Source organism: Chiloscyllium plagiosum, unplaced genomic scaffold (genome assembly GCF_037043375.1).
Source record: "Chiloscyllium plagiosum isolate Xiang-an unplaced genomic scaffold, Cpla_swu_hap1 HiC_scaffold_19, whole genome shotgun sequence".
NCBI lineage: Eukaryota > Metazoa > Chordata > Chondrichthyes > Orectolobiformes > Hemiscylliidae > Chiloscyllium > Chiloscyllium plagiosum.
The window spans coordinates 72,789,500-72,809,833 of NW_028270157.1; the positions used below are offsets into that span (position 1 = coordinate 72,789,500).

General features: G+C 41.3%; 1 protein-coding gene across 1 annotated transcript in view; it reads right to left on the reverse strand.

Annotated features, from left to right (window-relative positions):
- kdm5a (lysine demethylase 5A) overlaps positions 1-20,334 on the reverse strand; it is a 209,557-nt gene that overhangs the window by 149,134 nt on the left and 40,089 nt on the right. Inside the window, exons 3-7 of the mRNA XM_043708905.2 lie at positions 13,527-13,649; positions 8,199-8,369; positions 7,946-8,002; positions 7,069-7,180; positions 2,124-2,233 (exon numbers count right to left, since the gene is read on the reverse strand). Of these exons, the coding sequence (XP_043564840.1) occupies positions 2,124-2,233; positions 7,069-7,180; positions 7,946-8,002; positions 8,199-8,369; positions 13,527-13,649 (573 nt within the window). The remainder of the gene's footprint in view (positions 1-2,123; positions 2,234-7,068; positions 7,181-7,945; positions 8,003-8,198; positions 8,370-13,526; positions 13,650-20,334) is intronic.

The window sequence follows — 20,334 nt, forward strand, 5'->3', positions numbered from 1 at the left end:
TTCCACTGCCATGCTTTGACACTTTCACTGATGTCAGGTTAAACAGTTTATAATTAAGTTTTCTCTTTTTTAAAATAGTGAGGTTACATTAGTTACTCTCCAATCCTCAGGGACTGTTCCAGAGCTGATAGAACTTTGAAGGTTAACCATCTATGCATCCACTTATGCATTCTCTGACCACTTAAGTACTCTGGGATGTAGATTATCAGACCCTGGGAATTTATTGACCTTTAATCTCAAATTTCCCAGGGCCTGATATTGAATGAATTTCCCTACTAGTAGTGATTTCCTTCAGTCCTGCTCTCCCTCATGACACATTGTGTACTAAAATATAGAAACATAGAATTTTCCAGGACAGAAATAGACCATTCCGCCCATCAGGGTTTTATCAGCTTTCGAAAAAGCTACCCAGCCAGTGCCTTTCGTCAGCCCTGTCTCCATAGCCCTCTAAAATTCATTACTTACAAATATACATTCAGCTTTCTTTAGAAACTCAGTATGGAATCTGCCTCTCCCAGGCAGCGCATTCCAAATCCTGACAAATGTGAAATTGCTCTTCATTTTAGTCCTAGCTCTCTTGCGGACAATTTTGAAATTGTGACCTCTAATTACTGATATACCAACTAGGCAAAACAGAATATCCAGCTTTACCCTGTCAAAATTGTTGATAATTTTGGACACTTCAATGAGGTCACCTCTCCCTTCCATGTAACCCTGCATTTCCCATGGCTAATCCACCTAGCCTGCACATCTTTGGACTGTGGGAGAAAACCAAAGCATCTGGAGGAAACGCAGGCAGACACAGGGAGAACCATGCGAACTCCATACAGACAGTTGCCCAAGGGTGGAATCAAACCCAGGACACTGGCACTGTGAGGCACAAATGCTAACCATTGAGGTGTAGCATCACTTCCTTGCTGGATGTAGGTTTGCTCGCTGAGCTGGAAGGTTCCAGCAAGCAAACGTACTTCCAGAACCTCAACCTGAGCTACAATTCGATGCATCGAGTATATGAAACAAGGTAAATGAGCCTGTAGCGCAGGGACGTGGCTGCAAGGGGATCAGGGCTGGGAACAAAATATCCAGGGATGCACATCTTCTCAAAGCTCGCTACCACTTCCTTGTTTTTATACTGTATGCCTCTATTTATAGACCCAAGGATCCTGTAAGCCTTCTGAACAACTGCTTCAACTTTCCTCGCCATCTTCAGAGAATTATACATTTAAACTCCAGTACTCCCCTTAAAGTTGTACTATTGAGCCTGTATTGTCTCCCCACATTCCTCCAAGCCAAATACATTACCTCACATTTGCCTGCATTGAAATTCATCTCCCGGATGTCTATTCATTTGGCAACTTTATTATTTAAATGTCTGGATTAACTTGCACATTAGTCATCAGCATCTTCTCTTTCCCTCTTTCCACCCACTCACCAACCCTTACTCGAGTATAGTCTTAACTTCCCCTCTGAACTTTCTACATTCAACTTGGTTCTGACTTATGTTATCCACTGGCTATGTTTCACAAACATCTTTCCTCTGGTTCATTGTATGCTATCATGTAGGGGACTCTGGTTTTGGCTACACGACCAAATACTTTCCATCCATTACCACTCTCTGCCTTCTATGAAGCAGCCAATTCTGAATCCAGACAGCCAAATTTCCCTGTATCCCTTGCCTCCTTACTTTGAATGAGCCTTCTATGGGGAAACCTTATTAAATTCAATAAGGCTTGTGAGGCATGACCTGACCCTCACAAAGCTATGCTGACTGACTATCTCTAATCAAGCTAAGCTTTTCCAAATAATCACAAATCCTGACTCTCCGAATCCTCTCCAATAATCCTCTCCAATGACTCCAATAAACTTAGCTCTCCTAAGTCCATTCTTTAGTTCCTTCCTGGCTCCCTTGTAATCATCTAGAGCCCTGTCTGATCCTTGCTTCCTCAACCTTGAATAAGGGTTGACCAATAAAGAAGAACAGAAAGCAACACAATTACTACAACAAAACCTCCTGTTTACAGAGTCCAGGGACTAAAATAAACAAGAAGTTAAAACAACAACTGTGTATTTTAAACACATCAAGTCAACAAAAGACATCATGCAACACCCCTAACCGAACTTACGAAGTTAACAGCCAAGGCTCCTTTACGCTGTCTCATTTGCATGCGAGGCAATTGCATCTCTGCATTCTTCTTGTGCCCGGTTGAGCGCAGGGTCACAGAAAACTCCTCATCTGAAAAGAAAATGAACCCAATAATTCTAAGCAAATTACCTCCACCCAACACACAAAGTAACAGCAGAAAAAGCAGTAGACAACCATTCGGTTTCTCAATCCTAGTCTGTCATTCAGTACAATCATGGCAGATTTGTTTGCATTTCACATTCTTGTATTCCCATTTACTCCACTCCTGATAACCTTGGGCCCCTTTGTTCAACTAGCTCTGCCTTAAAAAATATTCAAAGACCAATTAAACACAAAACACGTGGACAACAAGTTTCTAGGGTGTGTTAGGGATGCCTTTCTAAAACAGTATGTTGAAGAGCCAATCTCGAGAATGTGCTATTTTAGATCTAGTATCACAATTTAAAAAGTGATAATTCACAATCTTGCTGTAAAAGAACCTATAGAATCTGAAATGATTGACTGAATAACACACAAGGCCTCACTTAACATGGTTGCATTCCTGAAAGAGGAACATTAAAACACATCAGATTTTTCAAATGTAAAAAATCGTAGTCAGGTTCTGTCTGAAATTCTCTTATTGGGGCAAAAATAAAGGTTAAAACATTTTACATTGCTAAATTCCTAGCTTTGTAAATGAAGTAATTTTAAAAACCAAAATAAATTTTGGAACAAAGGAATATTCTGACTCTCCCAAAAACCAGCACTCCACAACTCTTATCTCATTCGCTGACTCTCGCACTCACCCAACAAACCCCCGTCTTTCTGCCACCAACTACACTGTCGAACCATCTGTCCAACCCACTCCCTGATTGCCACATCTCTCTCCAACCTATGTCTAGTATTCTAACTTGCAACAAATCCCACTCACTAATTACCCTAGTCCTCACTGATATACATTGGTTCTCTTGTTCAGCAGGGCCACCATTTTAAAATCTTCCATAGCTTGCTCCCTTCCAGTCTCCACAACCTATAATCCTTCAATTTATCTGCAATCCCACATTCTCTTCTTTATCCCAGATTAAATTGCTTCACCAAATCTCTTCGGCTGACAGAGCACAGATTCTGAAATTTTCTCCTTAAACCACTTCACCTCAGCTTCTTCCTTTATGACACTGCTTAAAATCTGACCCATTAATCATCTGAACAGATATTTCTATGTGGCTCAGTATCACGCTCTATAACAACTTCGCAAACTGCAATGCTTTATTATGTTGAAAGGTTCTTGGCACTGTGAGGCTACAGCACTAACCACTGAGCCTTTCTTCCTTTCTTTATCCAAGATTTTAAAGTGCCTTTTTTCTGATCAGAAAATTTATCTTGGAGCAGCTGAGAGCTGGAGCAAAGTGGGCTGGAGGCTTGGAGCAGCTGACAGCCAGTGTGGAGCAGGGTGGAGACATGGTGCAGAGTGAGCACAGTTGTTGGACTGGGGTCTGGCACAGTGGCTTGCAAGGCTGATCAGACCATGAGTGAAAGGTCCTGCGGTCAGCTACAGTATGGTTATCCTTTTAACGATGTCTTATTTCTAACTCATACTATAAATCACTAAGGTAATGCAACTTCTTTTCTTTTTATTCCTCTTTTTATACCTAAGATTTATACCTAGGTACTCTGCATTTAAGATGGTGCGATGAAAGGCCACATTATAAACTTTTCACTGTACTCTTGCACTTGAGCACATGTGACAATAAAGGATGTTCTATTCTATGCTGTGAATCCAACAAGGGATTAGGCTATATTGGATCTAGTGATTTGTAATGAGACAAAAGAAAACACAGAATAAAATATGCCCAAGGGAATTGTCAGTGACATAGTATCACTTAACATCTGATGTGAGAAACACAGGTCAGAACCAACTGCTGAATTTAAAATCAGGGTAATTATGTGTGATTGAGGGCAAAGTCGGTTGGAATGGATTAGGAAAATAATTTGGCAGAAGAGACAGTTGAGGAACAAAATGGCAGATGTTTTAAAAAATAATTCATGACACACAGCAAAGACATATCCCAGTGAGGAAGGAGGATTCTAGGAAGGGGCTAAATTGAACATAGTTAACCAAGGAAGTTAAAGATAGTATCAAATTGAAAGGAAGGCATATAATGTGGCAAAGGTGATTAGCAAATTAGCGAATCAGCAAAGTCTTAAAATCCAAAATGTGATTTTTTTTTTAAAAAAGGAGAAAATAAGCTATGTGAAACTAGAAAGTAACATTAAAAAAAAGATAGTAAAAGCTTCTTTAAACATTTTAGAAAGGAAGAAATGGACCAAAAAGTGAACATACCATTGTTAGAGAATGAGGCTCGGGAAGTAATAAGGAGCCTAAAAATAACAGAGGAGCTGAACAAATCTTTTGCAGTCTTCACAGTACAGGATACTAATAGCATTATAGAAATGTTAATTAAAGGACTAAAGGGATGGGGAGAAACAAACAACTAACTATCACAAGAGAAAAAGTCCAAGGGAAACTAATGGACTAAAGGCAGACATGACCCCTGGAGCTGATGAGTTGAACTTTTGAGTTTTAAAGGAAATGTTGAATGCACCACTGACAATCTTCCAAGAATCCTTAGAATATGGAAAAGTTCCACAGGACAAGAAAACTGTCAATATCACACACTCGCTCGAAAAGGGGAGACAAAATAGATGATAGCACTGGGCCAAATTAGCTTAACATCTATTTTTGAGAAAATGTTAGAGTATAGTATAAAGACAGTAATAGAAGAGCATTTTAGAAACAAGATGGACATGCTCAGCATGGCTTCATGAAAGGGAAATAATGTGTGACAAGTTTATTAGAGTTTTGGGATTTGATTAAGGGGCTGGAAATTGGACTGAAATCTAATGGGTTAACTGCCTCCAATACCGCACAATATGTCAAGTACCAAAGAGACAGAATCATAGAACATTGAACAGTACAGCACAGTACAGGTACTTCAGCCCTTGATGTTGTGCCAACCTTTTATCCTACTCCAAGATCAAACTAGATTAGATTTTTTAGATTACATTACATTACATTAGAGTGTGGAAACAGGCCCTTCGGCCCAACAAGTCCACACCGACCCGCCGAAGCACAACCCACCCATACCCTTACATTTAACCCTTACCTAACACTACGGGCAATTTAGCATGGCCAATTCACCTAACCTGCACATCTTTGGACTGTGGAAGGAAACCGGAGCACCCGGAGGAAACCCACGCAGACAGGGGGAGAACGTGCAATCTCCACACAGTCAGTCGCCTGAGGCGGGAATTGAACCCGGGTCTCCGGCGCTGAGGCAGCAGTGCTAACCACTGTGCCACCGTGCCGCCCACATAACCTACATAATCTTCATTTTACTAACATCCATGTACCTATCCAAGAGTTGCTTAAATATACCTGATGTATTTGACTCGATCACCACTGCTGGCAGTGCATTCCTCGCACCCACCACTCTGTGCAAAGAACGTACCTCTGACAGCTCCCCTAAACCTTCCTCCAATCGCCTTAACATTATGCCCTCTTGTGATAATCATTCTGCTCTGGGAAACGTTCTCTGACTATTCACTCTATCTATGCCTCTAATCATCTTGCACACCTCTGTCAAATTGCTTCTCACCCTTCTTTGCTCCAATAAAAAAAGCCTAAACTCCCTGAACCTTTCTTCATAACACATGCCTGCCAAGTCCAGGCAGCATTCTGGTAAATCTCCTCTGCACCCTTTCTAAAGCGTTCATTTCCTTCCTATAATGAGGCAAGCAGAACTGAAAAAAAAGTCAAATTCTCTCTGATAAACAAAACCTGTAGTAAGTTAGTCACTTACTAACTGACAAGACCAGGATGCACTAAGAATGGGGTTCAAGTTAAGGAATTATAAAAGGGATCAGTGTGAACAGCCTAAGAATAACACTGCAAGAAGATCCAGAACAATCTGACCAGTTCTCAGTGAGTTTAAGTACCATGATGCAGCTGGTAGAAGTAAATTGGTTGAGTGGAATAATGATTTATTAATTTTAGTAAGAGAATAAAATTCTTAATTGGTGAAACCTTTTGATGAATCAGACTCATCAGTACAGCATAGATCAAGGGGAAAACAGTGGACAGAATATATCTGGATATCCAAAAGACCCACACACTGTTCCCAGCCACGGTGTTGGGGACAGTATACTGGCCATGGATGTGACTGACTAATTAATAGACAGAGTTGGGGAAAAGAGGGTTTTTTTTTTTTAAGATGGATACTTGCAACTAATGGAACAATGCTGGGGACACAAATATTTAATATATTAAATGACTGGAAATACCTAAGTAAATACATTGGCACCAAGACTGCAGATGACCAAACAGGTAGAAAGGTAAGTGAGGATGGCAGAATCTACAGAGGGATATAGACAGGTTACCCAGTGGGCAAAAGCTCGACAGATAGAATATAACGTGGTAAAAATGAAGTTTTGCACTTCGACAGGAAGAACAGAGGAACTAATTATTTACATTGGGATATACTTGAGAAATCTGCAGCACAGGGGGATTTAGGGTTCCGAATGCAACCAAAAGCTAGAATTCAAGTTCAACGGCTAACAAGGAAGGCAAACAGCATGTTGACCTTCATTTAAAAAGGGAATAGAGTATTAAAAAATAAACGAGGTAGGTTACATTAAAAACTATAAAAGGTACTGATTTAACTACAGCTGGGTTACGGTGAACAGTTTTGGTCCCCTTATTTAAGGAAACATATACTATCATTGGAAACAATGCAGATAAGGTTCACTAGGCTGACTCAGGGTTTGAAGGGATTTTCTTACGAAGATAGTTGAAAAATCACACAACACCATGTTATCGCCAACATGTTTATTTGGAAGCACTAGATTTCAGAGCACTGCTCCTTCATCAGGTAGCTTATTTTGCTTACCCTCTCTGTTCTTTGTCCGAAGACCCAGGCCCATCATTTTGGGTCCAGCACCAAAGATCTGAAGTTTTCTCAGCTCTGGATTTTTGGCAAAATCATCTTCAGAAAGATCATCCTGTAAAGAAGTTAACTTTTGATCTTTTTGTAACAATCACAGGAAACTCTAATTCCTTACTTATGTATATCCTTACTTACAATATATTATTAGAAATAATAGGGTCTGTGGGAAAAGTGAGATTGGGGCAGACCAGCAAAAAAAAAACTCAATTGCACAAAAATCACCCAAAAGCCTAACAAAGTACAGCACAGCCTGAAATGAACATTTAAATCATATTTATTAACGAAACAAAAGTAAATTTAACACATTACATTGAAAAAATATTGTTAATGCAAGGTCAGAGCGACATCAGAAATGAATGGCTGGGGTTGATTGCCTTTTAACTGTTTCTTGAGAGTTGGTTTAGATTGTGGGACAAGAACAAATTAGAAAGGCAAATGATATGTATAAGAGTAATGCAGTCCTGCAGAAATTATACAGGGCTTTGTCAGGAATTATACAAGAATATTCTTGTCTCAGACGGACAGCAATGAACATCCATTAGTTTAAACTTTTAAGATCAAGCTGTTCAATATATAGTATTGTAGCACTCATGCTCTGATGGCAGCTGACATCAGCGTATGTGCAGAACGAAGTGTGGGAAATGATCACGGCTGGAATCGCGCTATTGCGAACAGACGTATGCATTCTCGAAAATGCCCGTTCCCTAATTCTTCAGAGGTTAGAGCCAAATCACACTGTTGAAACACGCTTTATACGAGAACTACCTGTATCATTTCTTACAACCGTGGAGACAGCAAATGGATTGAGGAGTTCACTTACCTGATTCAAGGCTTTCACCGAGCTGGGAAAGATCTGCACAGATGAGTTTTCAGCAGTCTACAAAACAAATAGTGTTAGAATTATAACATGTGATGCTGCGATTCATTTCTGGTTTACCCAGGAGGAATCAGCTCCCCAAATATGAGAGCAAGGTGGGGAATGGAGAGAAAACATAAGCTAAGGGAAATAGAAAACTCCATGCAAAGCCAGAACTGAGGGTGGGGGCATGAATTTTGATGCTGATGAATCTTACCGAGAGACTGGCTCCTGACTGAAACAATTCATAGGGATAGAGTATCCTTTCGTAGTGGGACCGTAACAGCGAACCAATACCCTTTCCTTGTGGGTAACTCATTCGACTGGCTACTTTGGCCCATTTTTTCTCCTTACACAGCACTTCAAATCCACCCTCACTTGCAACCACCTGCAAGAGCAAAGTTCATTCTTTAATGCTTAACCATTCAAGATAAAACTGAAGAAAATCATTTTCCGATGATGGCTGAGTACTATGCTGCCTCAGTACTATGCTGCCTCAGTTATATAAACCCACAAGTTTCCAGATTGGGTGCCTGTTCTACGTTCAGAAAATAGTTCCTCAGCTCATTTTCCACTCAGTTCCATGACTAATCTTAAGTTATCAGACTGCCAGCACTCAAACGTGGCACCCGATATCTTCATAATGAGGCAAGTGAGAAAGAAAGTACTGAACAAATTTGAGGAAAAGGAAAATCTTATTGTAAAATAATTCAGAGTAACATAGAATCTAAGAGGAAGATTAGGTCATTTGACCCATCCAGCCTGCTCGATCATTCAATAAAGGTTATGGCTGATCTAGTTGTCGCCTTAATTCCATTTTTCTGTCTGCACTTGATAACATGCAACTAACCCATCAATCAAAAATATATTTTTCTTTCTCAGGTGGAATTAAAAACCCAGACCCCAATAGCTTTTTGTTTTTTTTGAGGGGGGGGGTGCGCTGAGATATGGATCAGATGATGGAGTAGGTAGCGAACAGCCAGATACAGTGTGCAGACAGTCTGCGAGAAGGGATGGGCATTTGATAGGGCAAAGGTGCAGTCAGTGTGATGGGTTGACGTATGTCTATTTAAATGCAATAAGTATCAGGAATAAGGGTGACGATCAGTACTTGGAACTACGATGTTGTGGCCATTACGGAGACTTGGATATTACAGGGACAGGAATGGTCCAGGGTTTAGATGTTTCAGATGGCGGGGTGTGTAAAACAGGTGTGGGAGTCGCATTGCTAATCAGGAATACTATCACAGCTGCAGAAAGGGAGGTCATTGAGGAGGATTCGTCTACAGAGTCAGTATGGGTGAAAGTCAGAAACAGGAAAAGAGCAGTCACTTTATTGGGAGTTTTCCACAGGCCCCCCAAAAACAGCAGAGACAGAGAGGAGCAGATTGCAGATTTTGGAAAAGTGCAGAAGTAACTGGGTTGTTGTCATGGGTGATTTGAACTTCCCTAACATTGACACTGATTGGAACCTACTTAGTTAAAATAGTTTGGATGCAGCAGTTTTTAAATCAGGTGTGTCCAGAAAGGGTCCCTAACTCAATATGTAGATAGGCCCACTAGAGGGGAGGCCATATTTGATTTGGTGCTTGGTAATGAACCATGCCAGGTGTCAGATCTGTCAGTGGGAGAGCATTTCAGTGATAGTGATCACAACTCCTTAACCTTTACTATACTCATGGAGAGGGATTGGAGCAGACGGTACTGGAAAATATTTAATTGGGGGAGGGGGAATTACAATGCTATTAAGCAGAAAGTGGGGCACCTTGATTGGGAACAGATGTTCTCAGGGAAATGTGGAGGTTGTTAAGGATGCCCCTGCTGATAGTGCTGGACAGGTTTGTCCCACTGAGGCAGGGAAGGGATGGTACGCTGAAAAAACCTTAGGTGACAAAGAGATGTGGAACATCTAGTCGCAAGGAAGAAGGAAGCTTACTTAAGGTTGAGGAGGCAAGGATCAGACAGGGCTCTACAGAGTTACAAGGCAGCCAGGAAGGAACTGAAGAATGGACTTAGGAGAGCTAGAAGGGGGCATGAGAAAGCTTTAGCAGATAGAATTAAGGAAAACCCTAAGGCACTTTGCACTTACATGAGGAACATGAGGATGACCAGAGTGAAGGTAAGGCTGGGCTGACAAGTGCAGGTGGATTTCAACCTGAAAAAGTGTGAGGTCACTCACTTCGGACGATCGAATTTGAATGCAGACTATAGAGTTAAATGCAGGACTCTTGGCAGTGTGGAGGAACAGAGGGACCTTGGGGTCCATGTTCATAAATCCCTCAATGTTACCCACCCAGGTTGATAGGGTTGATAAGTACACGTATGGTTAGACCACACTTGGAATATTGTGTTCAGTTCTGGTCACCTTATGACAGGAAGGATCTGGAAGCTTTAGAGAGGGTGCAGAAGAGATTTACCCGGATGCTGCTTGGACTGAAGGGCATGTCTTATGAAAAAAGGTTAAGGGAGCTAAGACTTTTCTCATTGGAACAAAGAAAGACTAGAGGCAACTTGATAGAGGTGTACAAGACTTTGACAGGCATAGATAGATTGGATAGCCAGAGACTTTCTCCCAGTGTGAAAATGGCTATCATGAAGGGCCATAAATTTAGGCAACTGAAGGAAGGTTTAGGGGAGATGTCAGAGGTAGGTTCTTTGCACAGAGAGTAGTGGGTGCATGGAATACACTGTCAGCTAGTAGACTCAGATACATTAGGGACATTTAAGTGATTCTTGGATAGGCACATGGAAGTTAGTACAATGAAGGGTATGTAGGTTAGTCTGATCTTATAGTAGGATAAAAGGCCAGCACAACAGAGGGCTGAAAGGCCTGCACTGTACTGTTCTAGGTTTTATCTTCAAGAAAAAAAAATCCACAACCTCAACCCCAAGTGAAATGACACTTCCCATCTCGATCTGAAGGCAAACTTTTTTTTTTAAATGACCATGTTAGCTTGTTCTAGCCTCCCAAGAGGAAACACCCTCCATATCCACCTTATCAAATCCCCTCAAGCTCTTATGCATTTCAATAAATTAATTTCTCAGTCTTCTACAATCCAGTGAGTATATGCCCAGATTGTTCAACCTTCCCTCATAAGGTAAGCCCATGAGTTGAGTCTAAATTGCTTCCAAAATACCTCCAAACATCTCTCAAAATAACAGCAAAATTGTACACCATATTCCAAACAGGAGGGGTTGGTTGGTTGGTAAGTTCACAATAGGTGGAGATAAAGCCCAAAGAGAAAAACAGTTGGACAGTCATTGAAAATGATGAGGCTAGGAGAATAAACAGCTATTAATGGGGATTGCTAGTAGCTAACAATGGGATGTGAGTAACAGCAGACAATGTGATAACAGAACCTGGTATGTGGAGTTAGGGGTAAGGACAGAGGAGAAGCTCAAGCCCTTCAGTTGCCAAACTTGATGTTGAATCCAGAAGGCTGTGTAGTTCTCAAACAGAAATAATATACTGTTCTTCCAGCTTCTCTGAGCTTTGCTGGAGCACTGCAGCAAGCCTAAGACAAAGATGTTGGCCAGGGAACAGGGTGATGTGTTGAAGTGGCAAAGATATTAAAGGATCTGGACAAAGATAAGTGCATAGAGTTAGGCCACAGATCAGTGATGATTTCATTGAATGGCAGAACAGACCCACGAAGCTGAGAGACCTGCATGACATTTCCTGCAACTAATCATGATCAAACGACGTGTTGTGAGACTGGTTACCTTATGCTTCTTGACACCTCTATAGCCTTTCAACAATTAACCATGCCATCTTCAAATCTTTGTTGGCTGGCTGAGTGAGACTGCTCTTACCTAGTTCTGTTCTTCTTTTGTCAGTTGCAGCTAGAGGATATCCTGCAATGACTTCAGCTCCTGCCCCTGTATAATTGAGATTTGTGTTCCTTCACTTTGTTTCTTGACAATTCCGGATTTTAATTTTAATTGTCTTTAGCTGACAAGATTTTGACCAATGGACTTCCCACTCTATTATCTGCTTCTCGACCTCAATTTTAAGATTTAAGATGATACTTAAATTCTTGGCAAAGTAGCAGCGTTTGGTGTCATTTTTGATAATGCTCCTCTTAAACATTTTACAGCATTTAATTATATTAATGAAACGGTTTACAAATTGAAGTTACTGATTGTGAAAATCATAATTGAATCAGGAAAAGTCAATAGTTTGGTTTTGCAAAACAAAAATCATTTTAAACGAATTAGTTTTTGAAGTAACTAGCAAAGTGTACAAGAGATTTCTCTTCATTATAATGTGCCTATGTTTCAAAAAGGCATTTGACAAGGTGAAGCATCAAATGTTGCTACCAAAAATGGCACAATATGTTAGCGTGGATTAAAGATTGGTTAGCTGACAGGATACAGTCAAAATAAATTAGATTCAAGGTTGGCAAGATGCAACTAGAAAAGAGTCACAGGGAGCAGTTATGGGGCCTCAATTTACAATAAGACAATCCAGACCATCTGTATCAATGACTTGGATGGATCGATTTATACGGTAGTTAAATTTGCCAATGACACAAAAGATAGATAGAAAAATAAGCTGTCAAATGAGTTTAAAAATATTAATGGATATAGATAAGTCAAGTAAGTAGGCAAACATTTGCCAGATGTTGTAAGTAGCAGCAAAGTAAGCCAGTCCTCCTTGACAGGAGGAATAGAAAAACAGGACACAATGCAAATGAAGAGAGATTCAGAAAGGAGCACAGATCCCTTACATAGGGGCAGGAGCTGAAGTCATTGCAGGATATCCTGGAAGAACAGAACTACACGAGAGCAGTCTCACTCAGCTTGCCAACAATGATTTGAAGATGGCACGATCAATTTGGCAAAATGCTAAACAGATGTCAGGAAACACAAGGTAACCAGACACACGTCATTTTGACTTTGATTACTCATAGAAACATTCAGCCGCTTGGGCCTGTTCTGCCATTCAATAGATCATGACTGATCTGTGGCCTAACTTCATGCACCTGCCTTTGTCCATATCCCTTAACACCTTTGCTTAACAAAAGAGCTGTCGATATCAAATTTCTGGTTCAGAGTTGAGACAATGGCAGCAGAAATCAGACTTGACATTCAAAACATGGAGTTGCAGAGAAGAGGGATGCAGAATTGTGAAATGACACATTCAAAGACCCAAGAGCGTTGAGTAATGGAGTTGGGAGGTCATGTTGCACCTGTACAGGACATGGGTTAGGCCACTTTTGGAATATTGAATGCAATTCTTATCTCCCTGCTATAGGAAGGATATTATGAGACTTGAAAGGGTTCAGAAAGAGAATTTGTGAAATGAATCTGAACAAGTCAAAGCATGGTTTATGGCCTGGTCTAAAATTCCATCCAGTGCCCAGTCAAGGCTTGGCAAAAAAACAAGAAAACAGCAACCTGAAATTAAGAGCCAGGATGACATTCAGATAAAAGCAAGGCACTTTGACAATAGATTATTGTATTTGACTTTTGCTCTTGTTCTTAATGATCAGAAAGAGATCAATACATAGAACTGTTCCCGCAAAAAAGCTGAAGATCTAACCTTACTGAGCGTGTATAAATCCAACATTTTTCTTTCCACATGTGGAATTTTCAATGTAGACCCCTGCAATTCCCAGAATTTTGCGATGTGATCTAGAAAGTTCAACTTGACTCGTGTTTGTGCCTGAAAACATACAACACTTGTTCAGTTAGTAATGTTACTAAAATCTCTACAACTCAATTTATTTCAGTGTCATATTAAGCCAAACAACACCTTTGCCAAAAAAAAAGTTCTGACATCTCAATGAAAAGACAAAACTGAAGTATTCAACAATTCAATCATTCAGTGATAACACAGAGAAGATATGTAGTGGTAAGTCTGTTTATTAACTCTTGCTTTCAGCTCAAGTCCAAAGTTGCCATGGCATCCCTGCCTTCTCAGTCAAAAAATGTGGCGCTGGTAAAGCACAGCAGGTCAGGCAGCATCCGAAGAGCAGGAAAGTCGATGTTTCAAGCATAAGCTCTTCATGAAACCTTCTCAGACTTGCTTCTTGCCTGAGTCAAAGTGATCCCCCAGGTTAAACTGTCCACCAGCTGTCTCTCTAAGAAAGCAGTCCTCTGAGACTACGGGGTCTTCACCTTTTCACAACAGCCTGTGGAGAGGGAGTACACACATCTCTCCCCACCAGTACAAAGGCTCTTATCTCCAAGCATACACAATGCTTCCCATGGGAACATATATAAATTCGGTCAGTCATGGACCAAGGCTTATTATAAAAAAGGGGACTTGGAGGAAATCTGGGCTCCAGACATGAGGCACACAGGCCAACTGTTTTGATCAGGGCTGTTGTGAATTTAGACTTCTAGTCTGAGTTGGCAGCCGGTTATTTTTGGGTGGAGAAGCGGGTTCCTGTGTATCTCAAGTTAATTCTTAACTTGTAAGCATTTCAGAAGCCATTGTGATTTCTTTTGGTAACAGCTTTTTAAACCTGACTTTAGTGTGAACAGGATTTATGCATTACTGACAGACTTTTCTTATTTAGATTATTTTGTGATCCGGTATGGGGAATAATGGGACTCCAAAGTCTGAGTATATTCTGGGTTTTTTTTTAAGCTGAAGGGAAAGTCCCACAAAAGAAAGACAGACCGAGTAGAGCAATCCTGTAAAGTTCCTGGAATAGCTTGACTGTGTAAAACAAAACTGTTCCAGAGAAAGCATGGATACAGTGAACCAAGTCAATTCACAATGCATCTCAAGGTGCATTAGAAAGAAGTCAAACTTCGAAGACCATGACTAGATGCCATTGCCAACAATATCATAATGATTGGGATAAGGAAATTTCTTTGTTACTATTTGCTCCTAATGAGTCCACGGGATTTAGTTTTAAATTTTGTTGCAGGAGACAAGGTGTTAGTGCTGTTCCATGTTTCTGCTGCAGAGGACAGACAAATGGGCATGCGAGCAGGACAGGTTAAAAGCGTCCCATATCCTGCAAGGACGCCATCCTTAATTTCGCAGTTCCTTCACCTATGTCACATCTGTTCAGATGATGTCACCTTCTAAAATAGTAATGCTGATATGGCTGGCCTCTTCCGTAACTGTGGATTCCCACCCACCGTGGAGGGAAGTTATGCGTGGAGTCAGAGAATGGGTGAGGTTCTTAATGAGCACTTTGCATCGGTGTTCACCGATGAGAGGGAGATGCGGACGTTAAGATTAATGTTTGACTCGTGGTGTTGTACAGGGATCCGTGCTAAGACCACTGTTGGTTGTGATACACATAAATGACCTGGAGAAAGGTGTAAGTGGTCTGATTAGCAAGCTTACAGATACACTAAGACTGTTGGAGTAGCAGATAGTGAAGTGGACTGTCAGAAAATGCCGCAAAATATAGATAGATTGGACAGCTGGGTAGAGAATTGGCAGAATGAATTCAATCGGGCAAATGTGAGGTGATACATTTTGGAAGATCTAATTCCAGAGTGAACTATATAGTAAGTGAAAAAGCCCTGGAGAAAATTGATGTACAGAGAGATCTGGGTGTTCAGGTCCACTGTTCCCTGAAGGTGGCAACACAGGCCAAGAAGTGTTTTCCTTCATCGGACGGGGTACTAAGTACAAGAGTTGGCAAGTTGTATAGGACTTTGGTTTGGCTACATTTGGAATACTGCATACAGCGGTGGTTGCCACATTATCAAAAGGATGTGGATGCTTGAGAGGGTCACCAGGATGTTGCCTGGTATGGAGGGCACTAGCTATGAAAAGAGGTTGAGCAGGTTAGGATTATTCTCATTAGAAAGACAAAGGTTGAGGGGGGACCTGTTTGAAGTCTACAAAATCATGAGAGATGTAGACAGCAAGAAGCTCCCAGAAGAGTTGGGATTAAAAGTAAGTGTGTGAAACTCCAGGAAGAAGCTATCAGAAGTTCCTGTTTAATGGTTGAAGTCAACTATTTAAACCTAATGATGATAGTAGAGGGATAAGGACAGTATTTTGAGTGGTATTTTGGGTACTGTACACAAGCTGCTTTGATTCTTTTCAATTTTTTAAAAAAAGGAGTGAATCTGTAAAGTATAAGGACAATAGGAATATACTTAAGAGGGACATCAGGAGGGCAAAACGGGAACATGAGATATCTTTGGTAAATAAGGAGAATCCAAACAGATTGTACAAATGCAATAGGGGCCAAGTAGTAACTAGGGAAAGAATAGGACCCCTTAAAGATCAACAAGGTCTTTATGTGGAATGCATGGGCGATTGGTGAAATATAAAATGAAATTTCACATCAGTATTTACAGACATGGATGCTACGAACCTTGGGGAAGTAAATAATGATGTCTTGAAAAGAGTTCCTCTTACAGGAGAGGAGGTACTCGAAGTCTTAAAACACAAAGGTAGATAAATCCCCAAGACCTGATCAGGTGTATCCTAGAACTTCATAGGAAGCTAGGAAAGAAATTGCTGGGCCCCTTGCTGAGATACAAGGTGCTAAAAAGTTGGATGGTGGCCAATATGATGCTGTTGTTTCAGAAAGTTTGTAAGGAAAAGCCAGTGAGTTTTATGTCAGTGCTAGGCAAGTTATTGCAGGGGATTCTGAGTGACAAGATCTACATGTATTTGAAAAGACAGGATTGTCAATATGGCTTTGTGCATGGGAAATCATGCCTCACTAACTTAAGTTTTTTTTTGAGGAGATGTTCAAAGAAGATTGATGAAAGCAGAGTGGTAGACAGTGTCCACACGGGTGGCATAGTAGCTAATACTGCTGCATCACAGCACCAGAGACCCGGTTTCAAATTGACTCTTGGGTAACTGTGTGTTGAATTTACACATTCTCCTTGTGTTTCTGTGGATTTCCTCTAGGTATGCCGGTTTTCACCCACTGTCCAAAGACGTGCAGGGCTGGTGTATTGGTCATGCTAAATTGTCCATGGAGTCCAGTGATGTGCAGGGCTAGGTGGATTAGCATAGGATAGGGTAGGTGGGGATGGGGATGCTCTTTGGAGGGGAGCGTGCACTCCATGGGATGAATGGCCTGATTCCTCACTATCGGGATTCTATGTTTCTGTATGCACTTCAGCAAAGCATGGTAGATTAGTAAGGAAGGTTAGATCATGTGGAATCCAGGGAGCTAATCAATTGGGTACAAAATTGTTTGCCGGTTGGAGGCAAAAGTGGTGGAAGAGGGTTGTTGTCGAGTCTGGAGGCCTGTGACCCGCAGTGTGCTATGTCCACAGCTTTTCGTCATTTATCTTAATGCACTGGATGTGAATATTGGAGTCAAGTTTGCAGATTAAATCAAAATTGTTGGTGTGGTGAACAGTGGGGGAGATGGAAAAAAAACACTGATTAGGAAGGCTCCCAATCTGTTCTGCAAGTACATCAAGGGTAGAGAGTATCAGGGAGAAGAGTAGGACCTATTCGGGACCAAGGGAGAAATCTGTGCATGGACCTGGAGGACATTGGTTGAGTTTTAAAATGATTAGTTTCGCACCGCCGCCGCTTGGGGAGAGGGAGAGAACGATGCAGGTGCAGAACTTGAAAAAAAAAGTACTGCGAGGTTCTTCAGCAGATTGATACAGAGAGTGAGGAGGAGACATAGAGTCAGAGATGTACAGCATGGAAACAGACCCTTCGGTCCAGGTTTAAAAACAGACAAATATCCAGGAGTAGTTCAGTTGTATCCCAGGCTATTGTGGAAGGTGAGGAAAGAAAACACAGGGGCATTGACCCAAAGTATTAATTCCCCTCTGGCCACAAGCAAGAACGGGAGGACAAATCAGGGAATTGTAAATCAGTTAGCTTTATGTCAGTGGTAGGGAAACTATTGGAGAAAATTCTAAATAAAAGAATTAATCTCCATTTGGACAGGCATGCTTTGATCAGGGATAGTCAACATGACTCTGTCAGAAAGAGATTTTGCCTAACAACTCCAGTGGAATTTTTCAAAGAGGTGATGAAGTGTACAGATGAGGGTAGTCTAGTTGATGTTGTTCATATGGATTGCCTTTGACAAAGATCCACCTGGGGGACTGAATCAGTGGGAAAGTATAGTGCTAGATGCTGGAGGTTTGAGTTGAAAAGTGTGGTTCTGGAAAAGCACAGCAGGTCAGGCAACATCTGAGGAGCAGGAGAATCGACGTTTCAGGTACAAGCCCTTCATCATTCGTGATGACCATCTCCTCCTGCTCCTCGGATGATGCCTGACCTGCTGTGCTTTTCCAGAACCACACTTTTCAACTCAAACCTCCAGCATCTGCAATTCTCACTTTCTCTAGTTACAAAGACTCAGATCCAGGGTAATGCGGCACGTTGGATCCAACAATGGGAGGTGTGTATGCGTCAATCTAATCTAATTACAATATTCATGAGAATGTTGGTGAAGGTGTAGAAGAGATGATGAGTACATTTGCAAGTGCCACAAAGATTAGCTGTTGGTGGTTGATAATGAGTAAGATGTTAGGTTATAGGATAATACAGATGGATTGATCAGATGGGAAAAATCAGTTGTACAAGAAATTTAATCTGCATAAATGTGAGGTGATGCACTTCAGAAAAAAAGAACAAGACAAGGACTCAATGAATGGCAGGACACGAGGAAACGCAGGAGGAATCTTGGGGAGGGAATTCACAAATCCCTGTAAAAGGCAGCACAGGCAAAATAAATGGTAGTTAAGGTGGCACACAAGACACTTGCCAGTATCAGCTGTGATATAGATTATTAGAATGGGGAAATTACTCTAGAGCTATACAAAACTTTTGTTAGGCCACACTGGAGTAGTGTGTGCAGTTCTGATCACCTTGCAATCACCAGAATGTGATTGCACTGAAGAGGGCGAAGGGGAGATTCACTACAATGTTGCCTGGGATGGAACATTTCCACTTTGGAGAGAGGATGGATAAGCTCGGGTTGTTACCTTTCGAGTAAGAAAGATGGAGGGTGGCCTGATTGACATGTGTAAGATTATGAGGGCTGAAAATGTGTTGCTGGAAAAGCGCAGGTCAGGCAGCATCCAGGGAACAGGAGAATCGACGTTTCAGGCATAAGCCCTTCTTCAGGAATGAGGAAAGTTTGTCCAGCAGGCTAAGATAAAAGGTAGGGAGGAGGGACTTGGGGGAGGGGCGTCGGAAATGTGATAGGTGGAAAGAGGTCAAGGTGAGGGTGATAGGTCAGACTGGGGTGGGGGCGGAGAGGTCAGGAAGAAGATTGCAGGTTAGGAAGGCGGTGCTGAATTCGATGGATTTGACTGAGACAAGGTGGGGGGAGGGGAAATGAGGAAACTAGTGAAATCCGAGTTCATCCCTTGTGGTTGGAGGGTTCCTAGGCAGAAGATGAGGCGCTCTTCCTCCAACCGTCGTTTTGTTCTGGTCTGGCGATGGAGGAGATTATGAGGGGCATGGACATGGTGAATAGAAAGCAGCTGTTCCCTTAGATGGAAGTATCAATAACAAGGGGGCGTAATTTTCATAGATGAATGGCAAGAGGTTTAGAAATAGATATGAGAAATCTGTAATGCACTGCCTGGGAGCATAGTAGAGGCAGAAATTTTAAAAGTACAAGAACTTGAAAAGTTCTAAGATTCAAGATTATGGGCCGAGCACTGGAAAATGAGATTAGTGTAGATATGTCAGCGTAGCCCTGATGGGCCAATGGGTCTCTTCAGTGGTGTACAATTCTATGGAAGTGGTATAGTGAAGGCTCACTGGTTTGGTCCCTGGGATGAGGAGATCATCCTATAATGAGAAGCTGAGTAAACTGGGTCAACAGTGAGAAAGGTGGTCTAATTGAAAAGGGTACAAAATTCTGAAGCAGCTTGATAATATTCAACACAAAAAAGGTTGCTTCTGCTAAGATCGAATGTGCAAAGCATATGCAGCATTTCAGCATACAGGACCAATCAATTTGGAATGGAGATTAAGAAAAATTACTTCATTGGAAAGTTGTGGATCTTGGGAATTATCTACTCCAGGGATGTGTGGTTCTTCCATATTGAAGACACTGACAAATATGTTTGCTCTGTTATGGAATCTGAAGATCAGTCATGATCATACAAAAAAAAGATGAAAAAGGTTCAACTGTCCAAATGATCTGTTCTATTTCTCATGTTCTTGTATTAAAGGCAGTCACAACATCCACATTCTGACTGAAATATAACAGAAAAGGCTGGACAATTTAGCAAGACAGCCAGCATCTGTGGAGAGAAACACAGAGTTAATGCTGAGTCCTATGATTCTTCTTTGCAAGAGTGATCCTCATGGAACGAGAGATGGCTGCCTCTCCAGCTAAAAGCCATCTTCCAGAACTTGCTTTTAGCACCAGTGTTATCAAACTGCACTTGCTCAGTAATAACATGCTCACTGCCACTAA